Source organism: Puma concolor, chromosome A2, assembly GCF_028749965.1.
Source record: "Puma concolor isolate L17-30 chromosome A2, mPumCon1.1.hap2, whole genome shotgun sequence".
In the NCBI taxonomy this organism is placed as follows: Eukaryota; Metazoa; Chordata; class Mammalia; order Carnivora; family Felidae; genus Puma; species Puma concolor.
The window spans coordinates 163,908,850-163,921,973 of record NC_141668.1 but is presented as its reverse complement, the minus strand read 5'-3'; the positions used below and the strand labels follow the sequence as shown (position 1 = coordinate 163,921,973).

Genomic DNA, 13,124 nt, shown 5'->3' with positions numbered 1-13,124 from the left:
ACCACGTGCTCATTCTGCACACACTAGGCCTAAATCTTGGTCCCCGAAGGATGCTACCTGGGCTCAGCATTGCCGCTGGAGGGCCAGGTGACACAGACCTCCTCAGCTTCCTTCCTCCCCACTCACTGCTGTCTGCATCTGCCCTCTGCCTTCCTGTCTGTGTCCAAGAAGGCGAGCCCTTCCTCTCCCGGCCCTGTCTGCCTGCTCCCGACTTGTACCCGCAGCCTCCCTCCCTCGGTGTTCCCCTCTTGCCCCGTGGCCTTTCGAATCTCTCGAGCTGCAGCCTTCTCCTTGGCTTCCCAAAGACTCCGAGCTCTCGCACCTTCGGGAACCAAAATCCAAGCCAGACCACTGTCTCTGCTCCGTGCGGTTGGCATGTTTGCTGTCGTGTGGATGATAGCGAGCTTGGGCTTCCCACAGGTCTGGGTTCACCCTCTTGATTCTCCGGCTGCCCCTCTCCGTGACCTCCCCTTGGTCACTTCCCCTCATCTGTAAAATGGACATAGTGACATACGCGGAGAGGATGAAAAGTAATCAGGCCTGCACAAGACTGGGCGGGAATAAGGGCAGGCAGGCAGGCACCACTCCCCTCCCCCCAAGGGAGACCGTCAACGCCTGCTGCTAAGCAGGGGCGGGATGTACGTATGTGTGCACCTGTCCCCAGTCCACCTCTCCAACTCTGATCATGTCAGCAGTCGTGAATGACAGTCCCCGCGTCTGCTTTGTTGAGCACCTACCATGGGTCAGCCACGAGGCTGATTTCTTAGTGTCCTGTGACATCCACTCACCCACCCTGCTGGTGTGCTGAGTGCCTCGCGTCCCCACGCGGGGACCCGAGACTGTTCTGGCTTTTTTTTTTTTTTTTTTTCAACGTTTATTTATTTTTGGGACAGAGAGAGACAGAGCATGAACGGGGGAGGGGCAGAGAGAGAGGGAGACACAGAATCGGAAACAGGCTCCAGGCTCCGAGCCATCAGCCCAGAGCCTGACGCGGGGCTCGAACTCCCGGACCGCGAGATCGTGACCTGGCTGAAGTCGGACGCTTAACCGACTGCGCCACCCAGGCGCCCCTGTTCTGGCTTTTTGAGCACCATCCCCTTTCTCTTCATGCCCGAATATGGCAGATCTTCTCTTCATGCTAACATCTTTATCTTACATATTGTTTCCCACGTGTGTTTCCCATGTGTGAAGAATTCCGAAATGGTACTGAAAGCCGCCTGGGAAGGAGAGGGTCTCCCAGCCCTTCCTGCATGTCCCATTTCTCACATGGTCACGGTTACCATTTTCTTTGTGTCTTGGCTCAGAAAATTTTTAACCCAAATATAGTCATCTCTGAAAACCACCCGTGTTCTCTTCCAGTTTCATGGTGTGTGCATAGATCTGTGATCCCTCGAGGATTAGGTTCGGTAGGCACCCAGCTTGGGTTTTTGCGTGTCTTTTTTTAATGTGGTGTTTTTTTGTTTTTGTTTTTGTTTTTTTGAGAAAAAGCACACACGTGTGCACGAGCTGGGGAGGAAGAGAGAGAGAATCCCAAGGAGGCTCCGTGCTGTCAGCGCAGAGCCCAGCACGGGGCTCATACCCACAAACTGTGACCTGAGCCAAAATCAAAAGTTGGACGCTTAACCGATTGAGTCACCCAGGCGCCCCCACAACTAACTTTGTTCCTTTGCTGGCCGTGGCCGTTGAGTGATCCACCTTCCTCCCGTTGGCTCTGAGGAATTAGCCATTAGTTCCCACCTGCCCTTCATGTGGTTTTGGACTTTTTTCTTTTCTGTTCCATTCATCTCTCCAGACGTACATGCCCCGATGTACCCAACCTTTTCAAATGTAACAGGTTTTAATACCAGGCAAGATGAGGTATTCCTAACTCGGCCTTCTTTTTGAAGTGGTTTTCTTACTTGTCTTTATTAAAAAAAAAAAAAAAAAAAAAATTTTCTTTTTTTTTTTTAGTGTTTATTTACTTTTGAGAGAGAGAGAGAGCATGAGCAGGGGAGGGGCAGAGAGACGAGGAGACACAGAATCCGAAGCAGGCTCTAGGCTGCACAGCACAGAGCCCGGCGCAGGGCTCAAACTCACCAACCATGAGATCATGACCTGAGCCGAAATCGGATGCTTAACTGACCGAGCCACCCAGATGCCCCTTCTCACTTGTCTTTAAAGCACAGTTTGTGGGTTTTGTCTTCTCCAAAGCTTTTCTCCGTCCCCCGCCTCACATTAGGCCGGGCGTCACCCCTCTCCTGCAGACACTTCTGTTGCTTTCCAGGACCGCACTCTGCGTTTGTGTTCTCCCAATTTCTGAGTAATGAGTGGGGCTTGTGGCCCAGTCCGCGAGTGACCTGTGGGACAGGGTCCCTGTCTGTGCCTGCACCTGGCCCAGCCCCGTTCCTGGTCCACGGTGGGCATTCCGGGCACCTCGGCTCACCTGGCACGGCCCCTGCCCCTCTCCTCCCGCAGGCTACATCGGTGTGGTGAACCGCAGCCAGAAGGACATTGAGGGCAAGAAGGACATCCGCACGGCACTGGCGGCCGAGAGGAAGTTCTTCCTCTCCCACCCAGCCTACCGGCACATGGCTGACCGCATGGGCACCCCACACCTGCAGAAGACCCTGAACCAGGTACAGCCGGGATTTTGTGCAGGTGCAGTCCACAGTGATGCTGGCCTCGGTCTAGAGCCAGCGCGCGTTTTAGCAAAATGAGTTCAGTCCACATCTGATTCGGGGCCCGGTGGAGAGTGGGTATTCAGTAAGCGGGTCGTGGCACTGTTCCTGTCACGGTTACTGTTCCTGTTATTTTAATTACCGTTGTAATGATCTAGTCACGTACCCAGAAGTTTGCGTACGTTACAAACGCCTGGCCGGCACTGAGGCAGGGTGGCCAGGAGTGCCGGACGGGACCTCGTCGGGAGCGCTGTAGAGCCTGACCTTCTTGGGTCCGAAGCCCACCCCAATCCCTGACTGGGTGGCCCAGCCTCTCTGAGCCTCTGTCCTCTGTTCGTCAGTTGGGAACCATCACCGTCCCTGCCCCCCCAGGGCTGCGGCGTCCGCTAAGTGCTCAGTGCGTGCGTTGCGTGAAACACAGCAGGTACCAGATGCTGGCCTCTCCTGTATTGCACTTTCTACCGCTCTCTTGTTTTTCTACACGGAATGCATTCATAGGGTTTATGAACAACGCAGGTATCGATACCCGTGCGGCGAGGTGCCCCCTTCTGCCCCTTCCTTCCACCCCCGGGGCCCCACAGTTGGTACTGCCTGCGTTTCTTTCTGTCCATAGAAGCGAAAAGGACTTCCGAGAATCACTGCTCTCCCTTTCTTACTGTAAATGACGCCATGCGCCCTCCCCACCCCTTGCTTTTGAGGATTTTTTGCTCAGCACTATCTCCTGGAGTGCTGGGTGTGCAGAAAAGAACCCTTCCTCACTCCTTTTCGCGGCTGCATACTGGTCTCTGAATGCAGTCTGTTCAGCCGTCTCTTTTTGGAGACTGACTCCATCTTCTCGTCTTCCTGGTGCATAGAGGCCGCCGCTAGTAACATGATAATGACCTCATCTTGTGCCCCTGTCGATTTCTCTGGAGAGGAAAGTCCCTGATGGGGGATTGCGGAGTCTCACTGTCACAGACGCTGCCTGTCCTCAGCGTCTGTCCTGGTTTGCCCATCCAGGGTGGCAAGACCTTCCCCTTTGAGACTTTGTGGCAGCTTCCTGGAAGGTGGGAAGGCATCAGAGCAACAGTGAGTCGTTTCTTCGCGTATGCAGTGGGGACACAGGGGTGACACAAGAGCAGGGCTCTGTCCTCGGGGAAGACATTTTTCTAATGGGGGGGGGCGGGGAACAGATTCGGAACAAGTCACCAGATGAATGCATAATCAGGTGTTAGGTAGCAGCCAGGCCATGAAAAGCTGGTGCAGGACAGGAAGGCAGAGAAGGCAGCTCAGGGGCAAAGAGGAAAGTGTCCTGTGGGAGGGGCCCTCCAGGAAAGGAAGCAGTGGGCCTGGGCAGAGGGCTGTGGGAGAGAGAGGAAAGGAAGTAAAACCCCCTTGCAGGTGGCAGGGGCCTCCTGTGGGAGCCGGCACGGGGCCCGGCTGACCTCCTGGGATGCGGCTCTGCATCGGGGCACTTCTTGGGAGCTGTGGCCCCCCTGTCCCCGTTTTCCCTGTAAACGAAACGGGGCCACTCTCGTGCTCTAAGACGCGATCAGACAGCAGAGGGAAGGTCTGCGGGGCGTGTGGCTCAGATCCCCACCCCAGAAGGCATGCAGGCCCCACAGGGGGTCTGGGACAGTGCCCCTGGCCACAGAGGGTGTCAGAGGGACTGTCAGAATCCTGCCACAGAGTGTGCTGAGCTGGAGCCTGAGGCTCCCTCACACCTTTTTTCAAGCTTGAGGGATACTCTAAATTCTTGTCTGGTGTGGGACAGATGACAGCAAAATGCTTCTTTCCGTTTTTAGCGTACTAGCTGCTTTTATGGCTTTTTGTTTTGTTCCCTCCCTCTCTGTCTCTCTTTTCTCTCTTTTATTGTAGTTAAAAGAAAAAAAAAGTCCCACAGCCCAAATATAGTGAATATCTCATTTCTTCCCATCTGGTGGTGGGTCCCTTCCTGGGAGTTGGCCAGTGTCACCACTAAGTGGGCTTCCTTCTAGAGACATTCAGGGCCTGGAGAGGCCACTGTGTCTGTGTCTTCCTCCCCTCCCTCCCCACTCCCCCTCCTCCTTCCTGTCCCTCCTCCCTCCTCCCTCCCTGTCCTTCTCCAGCTCCCTCCTCTCCCTCCTCCCACCTCCCTGCTCCTCCCTGTCCCCCTTTCCCTCCCCTCCCCTCCCCCTCCCCCCTTCTTTGCCTTCCCTTCCCTTTGTTTCTTTTGACACCTGAACAACCTTGTATTTGTGTGCCGTGTACCATTCTCCCTTACTTTTTGTCTCCCCACCCATCCTGAGGCTCGTTCTCTAACCTCATCTGCCGTGCCGCTTCCTTTTACAATTTGTGACTGCTTAAATCCACGTGATTCGGAAGCAGAGCAGGAGAGAAGGGGCCGCAGAGGTGTCCCCCTTCCCACCCGCCTGCCCCACTCCGGCCTTTCTTCCACATTTGTTTCCTGTGATGCTTCCTTCTCTCTGTCCACACGACTAAAAATATGTTCTTACTTTCTCCCTGTCTTTCACAGAAGGGAGCACACATCCTGCATCCGTTCTGTGCCTTCCCTGGGGAGCTGTTTCTGCCTTAGGTTGTGGGGCCTGCCTGAGCCTCTCCCTGGAGCACCCGTGGGAGGCTGTTCTGGGTCAGCACGCGGTGTGCCATGTGTACCCTGTGGCCCAGAAACCCTGGTTATCTGCCCGGCGCAGGCCCAGGGGGCTGCTCACAGCGTCCCGCTGCTGGGGGCGGCACGTGTCCCCTCTCCTGGTCCCGTGCGCGGGTGTGACTCCTGTTGCTTCCTCTCAAAGGCCGGGGGGTGCGCCGGGCGCAGGGGGCCATCCCGTCCTCAGCCCCCTGCCAGTGCGACTAGGCCTGCCCCTTCCCAGCATCCTGCCTGTGCTGACCTCTGGCCTCTCTCTGTCCCACAGCAACTGACCAACCACATCCGGGAGTCCCTGCCAGCCCTGCGGAGCAAGCTGCAGAGCCAGCTGCTGTCCCTGGAGAAGGAGGTGGAGGAGTACAAGAACTTCCGGCCCGATGACCCCACTCGCAAAACCAAAGCCTTGCTGCAGTACGTGTCTCCCACCCTCTGCCTGGCTCGCCGGGGCCTCTGGCCGGCCGCGGGGTCCTGGGTCTGGGCTGGGTGCCGATCCTCATCCATCTGTCCACCCATCCATTCACTTAGCAGACATCCTTGGGGAGCCTCCTGTGTGCCAGGCCCTGTCCTGACACTGGAGCCGCCACACTGGGTGGGGCAGCCAGCCAGCCCTGCCCCCACGTGCTCAGAAAGCAGGGAGGGAAGGGATGGGACCGAAAATGAGTAAATAAGAAAACGAATACTGTGTTAAATGATGAAATATTATTGTTGGGAAGAGGCTGGGGTGCCAGGATGGGCGTGGGGTTGCCATTTAAAATAGAGTGGTCTAGGGGCGCCTGGGTGGCTCAGTCGGTTGAGCATCCGACTTCGGCTAGGGTCATGATCTCGCAGTTCGTGAGTTCGAGCCCCACATCGGGCTCTGTGCTGACAGCTCGGAGCCTGGAGCTTACTTCGGATTCTGTGTCTCCCTCTCTCTCTGCCCCTCCCCTGCTCATGCTCTGTCTCTCTCTCTGTCTCAAAAATAAATAAAACATTAAAAAAAAATTTTTTTTTTAAAATAGAATGGTCTAGAGGGCCGCCCTGAGACAGTGAGAGTCAGGCAAAGACCTGAAGAGGTCAGGGGTGGGGCCCGGAGGTGCAAAGGTCCTGAGGCAGGACAGCACCCTGCAGTGTTGGAGGAAGCTATGTGGCAGAACAGAACGAGTGAGAGGAGAGTGTGAAGTAGGGGTAGGGTGGAGGAGGGGAGAGCAGGGAAGGGACAGAGCAGAGAGCATTCAGGTCTTTGTGGGCCACAGGGAGGAATCAGACTTTTGCTGTCAGGTGGGAGCCAGGGAGGATTCTGAGCATAGGAGGGACGGCCTGATTCAGGTGTTGACAGGCGCCCTCTGGTGGCTGTGGGGAGGACAGACATGGGGGAACAGGGTTGGGAGCCTGGCCCCGTGCCAGCTTTTTATGCTCTGTCTCTTGGAATTCTCACCCTGACCCCGAGCGGATGCCCACTGGCCCAGCTCAGAGCTGACGGGGACTCTTTGAAGCCACCCAGCTGTGAGGTGGGGCGAGGGTTGGTGTGCCCCACAATACCAGGTTCTCTCTCGAGGCTCCTCCTGCCTCTGTACTCCCGGTTTCTGGCCTGCAAGGAGCCCTGGGCACTTAGTTAGAGTGGGATCCAGAAACTCCCTGGCAGCTCATGAGGCAGAGGGTCCCACACATATGACTCCTCCCACGGACACACCAGAGGAACACCACCCATAGTGGCCACATCCTAACCCTGATGTCCCCCCATCCTCTGCCACGCGGCACTGCATGGTGGGTTCGGGGGTGAGAATGCTTTGATGCTCAGACTTAACACTATTCATTTCTTGGGGGACAAAAGCTTGTTGGGATCTGAGACACCCCGCGCCTGCCCCCCTGCCAGGTGTTCGGGGAGAACCCATTCATCAGCGGCCAGGCCCGGCCTCTCACCGGCACCAGCCGGACTTGCCCACAAGAACTGGACATCTCTTCGCCAGCAAGCTGGGCTTGGGCCAGTAGAGGCCAGTAGAGGTCGGTCCCTTGACCACAGTAGCTCCTGTTCAGGGCAGACTGTGCGCAGTACTGGAGATAAAGAGTTTGGGGGGCGGGAATGATTAAGACAGATGGTGCAAGAGGCTGGGAAAGCAACTAGAAATGCTAAGGAAAACCAAACACTAATAAATACTTGACTTCCCTGCTGCACACGCGATCACAGGGCTCATTGGCAACACTCAGAGACTTTTGTAAGGGTTGGGCCGGGTTCCCAGGGCCCATGTGTGGTATTAACATATTTCATCAACCACGTCAGTGCTTTATTTTTATTACTACTTTCTTTTTTAATGTTTATTTCTTTGTATGAGAGAGAGCATAAGCTGGGGAGGGACAGAGAGAAGGGGGGACAGAGAATCCGAAGCAGGCTCTACGCTCTCCTAGCTGTCAGCACAGAGCCCGATGCGGGGCTTGAACCCACAAACCATGAGATCATGACCTGAGCCGAAATCGGACGCTTAACCTACTGAGCCACCCAGGTGCCCCTTATGGGAGCACTTTAAAAAAAACAAAACAAAACAGGGGTGCCTGGGTGGCTCAGTTGGTTGAGCCTCTGACTTCGGCTCAAGTCATGATCTTGCAGTTTGTGGGTTCAAGCCCCGTGTCGGGCTCTTGTGCTGACAGCTCGGAGCCTGAAGCCTGCTTCGGATTCTGTGTCTCCCTCTCTCTCTGCCCCTCCTCGCCTCACGCTCTGTCTCTCTCTCTTTCAAAAATAAATAAATATGTAAAAAAATTAAAACATTTTAACTTTTCTGAACTCAGAAGCTTTAGGTGAATTACCACTAATTGGCTGCATTCTTTCTTTTTTGTGGGGGTACCAATGAATAGTGCTGCTTAGGATTGGTGATTCCTTGGAGTGGATAAAAAATCGAAACTCCTTGAATCCTCACAATGACCCTATGCAGAGACTTACCATGCAGATGAGGAAACTGAGGCTCGGAGGGGCAAAGCCACTTGTCCAAGGAATCACAGCAGTCATTGGCAGAATCCACCTGTGTTGTGTGGAGGGGCTGCTTTTTCACTCACAGTTCTGCCTGATCAAGGCAGAAGTTGCTAAGCTGTGACCCTCCCCTCCCCCGTCCTCACTCTTGCTGTCTGCAAAATGGGAGTAATAATGCTACCCAACCCCCTCCAATTCAGTGAATGAATAATCCTAATGGGCCTGGCACATAGTGATTGCTTGCCATCGGCAGCCCTGTATCTTACTTGTTTTGTATGCATCTTGGTGCTAAAAAGTGAAAAGGAGTGTGTAAGCCACAGCTTGACCCGGAACATAATTCTGGGTCAGAACCTCCCCTCTGACGTTCAGGTTTCCTTTTCCCCCCCCAGGATGGTCCAGCAGTTTGGGGTGGACTTCGAAAAGAGGATCGAAGGCTCTGGAGACCAAGTGGACACGCTAGAACTCTCCGGGGGTGCCCGAATCAATCGCATCTTCCACGAGCGGTTTCCCTTTGAGCTGGTGAAGGTAGCACCGCTGGGCGGGGCCCTCCTGACCGGGGTCAGGCCCCCTTCTGCACAGCTTCCGGCCGGCCGGGCCTCCTCCTGCCTCCAGGCGTCTGCCTGCTGGGAGCAGAGGTGGTGGAGGTGGGGAGGGTGTCCCCTTTGGGCCCTCCTTTCCTGAGCAGGCAGCTTAGAGGTATCCAGCAGACCCGAATGAAAGCTCCATTTTCTCTCTCTGACAAAAACCAGCACACGTCCTTTGCAAAATACGTAGAGCACAGAGGTAAATTCTCGTAGGAAAATGGCCTCATCGTGTCGATGGGAAAAATAAGCCGGCCAGGGAGCCAGCATGTGCAGCGAGGCATGTAGATAATATTTACAGCACCCTTCCACGTGAAGGGGCGCGTCTGGATGTGTGTCTTTATGTAGACACATCTACAAAGATGCACAAAAAAAATGTCAGCTCTGGGCCCTGGGATTTGAGATTTTTTTGTTGTTGTTGTTAATTAGCTTGAAGTTGTACACTTTTCACCACGAGCACTTACCATTTTTGTAAAAAACAGCGAAGTTCTTTTCAATGAAAACAAAAGCTAAAGGGGGGCAAACACCCATAATCCCAGTACCCGTAGACAACATCTGTTAGCACCTGGGTGTCCGTCCTTTCCCGATTATTTCTGTGCGAGTGGGTAAGTGCCCAGCATATACAAACACAGCACGTATACTCATCCATACTTAAAAAACAAACGAATATGGCTCTGTACGTTGTTTTTTCACGCGGTGGCCATCTTTCCAAACCAGTTATGTATATTTCATGTGTTGTTAATGACACAGTAGTATCTTATCTTACGGATGTCCCATTGGACGTTGAGCCAGTCTCTCATCAGTGGACATTTAGGTGGTTTTCACATTCTTCAGCAGTTACGAATAGTTCTACAAACGTCACTAATTCTTACTAATTCCTGTTGGTAGATTTCTACAACACTTAAAACTGCGTGAAAGTAGCTGTGTTTGGAGGTCCTGACTGGTATTGCAAAGTAGCCCATAAGAAAGTTCATGTGAATTCACGTTACCTCTGGGAGAGGGCGAGAGTGTTCATTTCAAGCCATCCTTGCTGAAATTGGGTTTTAATGTTTTGAAGAATTTTGGTCTAGTGCGATAGGCCGCCGTGTGAAAACAGACACACGCAGGACACGTAATGTTCCCCAAATACGCACCTGTTGTGGGGGTGCCGCAGGCGCTTCCTTGCATGTGAGTGATTTGTCTGCTCTCAGATGGAGTTCGACGAGAAGGATTTACGGCGCGAGATCAGCTACGCCATTAAGAACATCCACGGAGTCAGGCAAGTGCCGAGGGGAGACTTGCCACGTTCCCTTCACCTACCTCTGCGGCACCGTCCTCCAGCCAGTTGGTCCCCCATCCCTCTGGGTGCCCTGACTGTGAGGGCTTGAGTGGGCTCCTGGGTGGTTTGTCAGTAGCTTTAGAAGTCTCTCCCCATGGGTCTCCAAGGGCACTCGAGGGCAGGTGTGCTGTCTTGTGTGGATCTATTGTAGGCCACGGGGCCATCTGCTGCCCATAGGTTCAGCTACACGTAGGTTCAGCTGCCCAGTCAGTTGGCATGAGCCCAGCTATGAAAGTTCACTGTAGATTTGCCCCCGGGGGTTGGGGGAGTCAGACCTGAGTCACGATTACAGGAACCCAGCATGTGTCCCCATCACAGGGCTCCCGTGAGACTCCTAGGTCCCCTCGATTATCCGACAAAAGTAGGCACTCTGGTTGTACAGTCTTACATCACCATGGCGTCCTCAGGACTCCCTGTGGGTTTCCAGGCAGTGGATGCAGGCGTCCAGCCCCCAGACTTGCTGTGACCTTGGCTCATTCTCGGGGACCTGGCCCATGCCTATGAAATTGCTGACCGTGCTTTGTTTCTCTCTGACTTATCTCCCCTGCCCCCGGGTACGGATGGTTTTAGGACCGGGCTCTTCACCCCGGACTTGGCATTCGAGGCCATTGTGAAAAAGCAGGTCGTCAAGCTGAAAGAGCCCTGTCTGAAATGTGTCGACCTGGTTATCCAGGAGCTAATCAATACAGTTAGGCAGTGTACCAGTAAGGTATCGGGCCCTCGGCAGGGTGACTCCTGGCCTTGTGGACGCGGGGGAATGGGGGTTTGGTATCAGGCTCCCAGTGCTGCTCCAGCCTTTGCCCCGCTGGTGCCCTTTCCCCCCAGATTGCCTTAGTTTTCAAGAATGTGGCCTCTTCCCAGGGGCTGGGGCGGGGGCGTGTTGGCCTGGGCGCAGTGTGTGTGTGTGGGGGGGCGGGGTGCGCCAGGCCTCCAGAACTGGCCAGACTGGTGGGCAGGGCTCCCTGGGACCCTGATATCAAGCCTAGCATGTGTCTGATGGAATTGGGGGTTTCATTGGGCTGTCGCTTTGCTGCCTTCTGGGAAGCAGAGAGGGACCCCGTGTCAGCTGTTGGAGGCCAGGCTCCCTGAACGAACCTCCCTGGCTGTCACCCTTTCTTGACAAACGCCTGGCACCCTCGGGCTTTCCTGGAGCCAGCCACTTCTCTGTCCCCAAGGCACCAAGAAAGGCCCGAATGCTAACAGCGTAACGAACACTCGGGTGCCCAGCTTGGCTCCTAACTGCCTCCACCAAGTACCCCTGGCTTCCTCCAGGAACAGAGCTGCCCCCCCAGGCAGCATGTCCTCTGAGCCACTAGGTCACAGGCACCGTGTGCCAGTGTTCACGGGCCGCTGTCTCCACCTGGCAGGACGCGCTGGGCTCCCCCGCAGGCCTGGTTCCCAGGGCAGCACGCTTTGGCCAGGCAGCTGAAGTGCTTCCCAGTGGGCGGTTCGTGCTTGCACGTCCACGGTGGCCGTAGAGCTCTGGGTCGGTCTTCCAAGGCAGGGAAACTCTGCTTGAGCCTTCTGTCTCGGTCTGGAAAAGCCCACATTTGCTTCTTAAGCTTCTTCGATTAGAAAAGGGAGAGAGAGAGAGAAAAACCTAGACGGGGTAGAGATGATCATCCAAGATCGCATTGTCACAGGTGTGGAAATTCAAGGCCTCCACATTCCCTCGGCTGTCTGAACCGTGACACTGACCCCTAGCGCTTCCGTAATGAAAGCCCAGAGCAAGCCCCAGCCTCTCCTCCGACCCAGGACTCCTCTTTGATCCGAAGCAGCTTCCGGGGCAAATGCGGGCACAGCCTCCTACCTGCATGTTACTAACCAGCTGACTCTCCTCTCTTCTCTTTCTCTGTCTCCCATCCCGCGTGTGTGGCCTGCACTGTCCCTGGGTGTCTTTCTACCTCGTCCCACCCTCCGCATGACCCAGGACGGGGCTCTTCACCCCCGACATGGCCTTTGAAGCCATTGTGAAAAAACAGATTGTAAAACTCAAAGAGCCGAGTTTGAAGTGTGTTGATCTCGTGGTCTCAGAACTGGCCACGGTCATTAAAAAGTGTGCCGAGAAGGTAACCGAAGGTTTCGTTGTTATCACCTGCGCATTCGTCCCGCATCTTCTCCCCCTACCCATGTTAGTCTTCACCCACGCATCTGGAAACTCTACCTCAGCAGGAACCCCCTTCTGTGGGCCCCTTGTCGCCCCGCGACGCCTCAACTTTGCGTGGCGGACGAACGGGAGGGAGTTGGGAACGCACGCCTGGTCCACACTCCCAGTTTGGGCTCGGACGGGGACGGGAGGCAGGTGGTGTAGCCAGGTGCAGGCGGTGGGGACCGGCAGGAGTGCCTGTTCCTGGAACCCGTAGAGAAGGGGGGTGGGGGGGCGGCAGGTCTCCAAACTGTCGCCGCAGGTGAAATGCTATCAGCGCGCAGACCTGCGTGTTCATCACGTCACAGGGCGTTTGAGAGGCTTTCCACTAGTGATTTTGAGCACCCGCTCAGTTTTCCCCACCATGTGGACTTCACCCAAACCTCAGAAGGTGGGCTTCTCTGTGCCTTTGGTTTGGTTATGATCGGGGAATGGTTTTCGGCAAGGGGGTCCCTCTGAGGTAGATGGCCCAGATGGCGCCCCCGTCAGCCTGGAACAGGGGCTACTCACTCACGAGCTGGGCGAGAGGTCCCGCCTCACTGGCCTGGTGGCCTTAATTATTATGCTCAGGGTCCTCGCCCTCAGTGCTGGGCGGAGGGGGCCACCATCGCTGCAGGGCAGCAGACACACACAGCGCCCACTTCCTCTGCCACTTTCCATCTTGGAATCCATTCTCAAAAAGCACCTCTGCTCGTGCGTGGGCACCCTGTCACTCTCTCTGGCACACCGTTCCCCCACCGTCCCTTTCTTGTCTCCCAGCTGGAGCAGCTATGAGACAGGAGTGGGGTGGGGACTCCGTGGGCCCACCCCTTGTCACTTCCCCTCCCCCACGTTCTCTGTGTGGTCGTGTCGCTTCCTGTG

The 13,124-nt window shown here is 55.3% G+C and overlaps 1 protein-coding gene across 14 annotated transcripts in view; it reads left to right on the top strand.

The window, feature by feature from the left end:
- The window catches only part of DNM2 (dynamin 2), a 90,299-nt gene that overhangs the window by 53,328 nt on the left and 23,847 nt on the right, over positions 1-13,124 (top strand). For 10 of the 14 annotated variants that reach the window (XM_086699074.1, XM_086699079.1, XM_086699071.1 and 7 more), the window contains 5 exons: positions 2,455-2,615; positions 5,549-5,691; positions 8,608-8,743; positions 9,990-10,057; positions 10,688-10,826. In XM_086699074.1, coding sequence (XP_086555200.1) covers positions 2,455-2,615; positions 5,549-5,691; positions 8,608-8,743; positions 9,990-10,057; positions 10,688-10,826 — 647 coding nt within the window. Of the gene's footprint in view, positions 1-2,454; positions 2,616-5,548; positions 5,692-8,607; positions 8,744-9,989; positions 10,058-10,687; positions 10,827-12,047; positions 12,187-13,124 lie in introns of all 14 variants that reach the window. The other 4 variants (XM_086699076.1, XM_086699069.1, XM_086699078.1 and 1 more) reach the window with 1 other exon arrangement.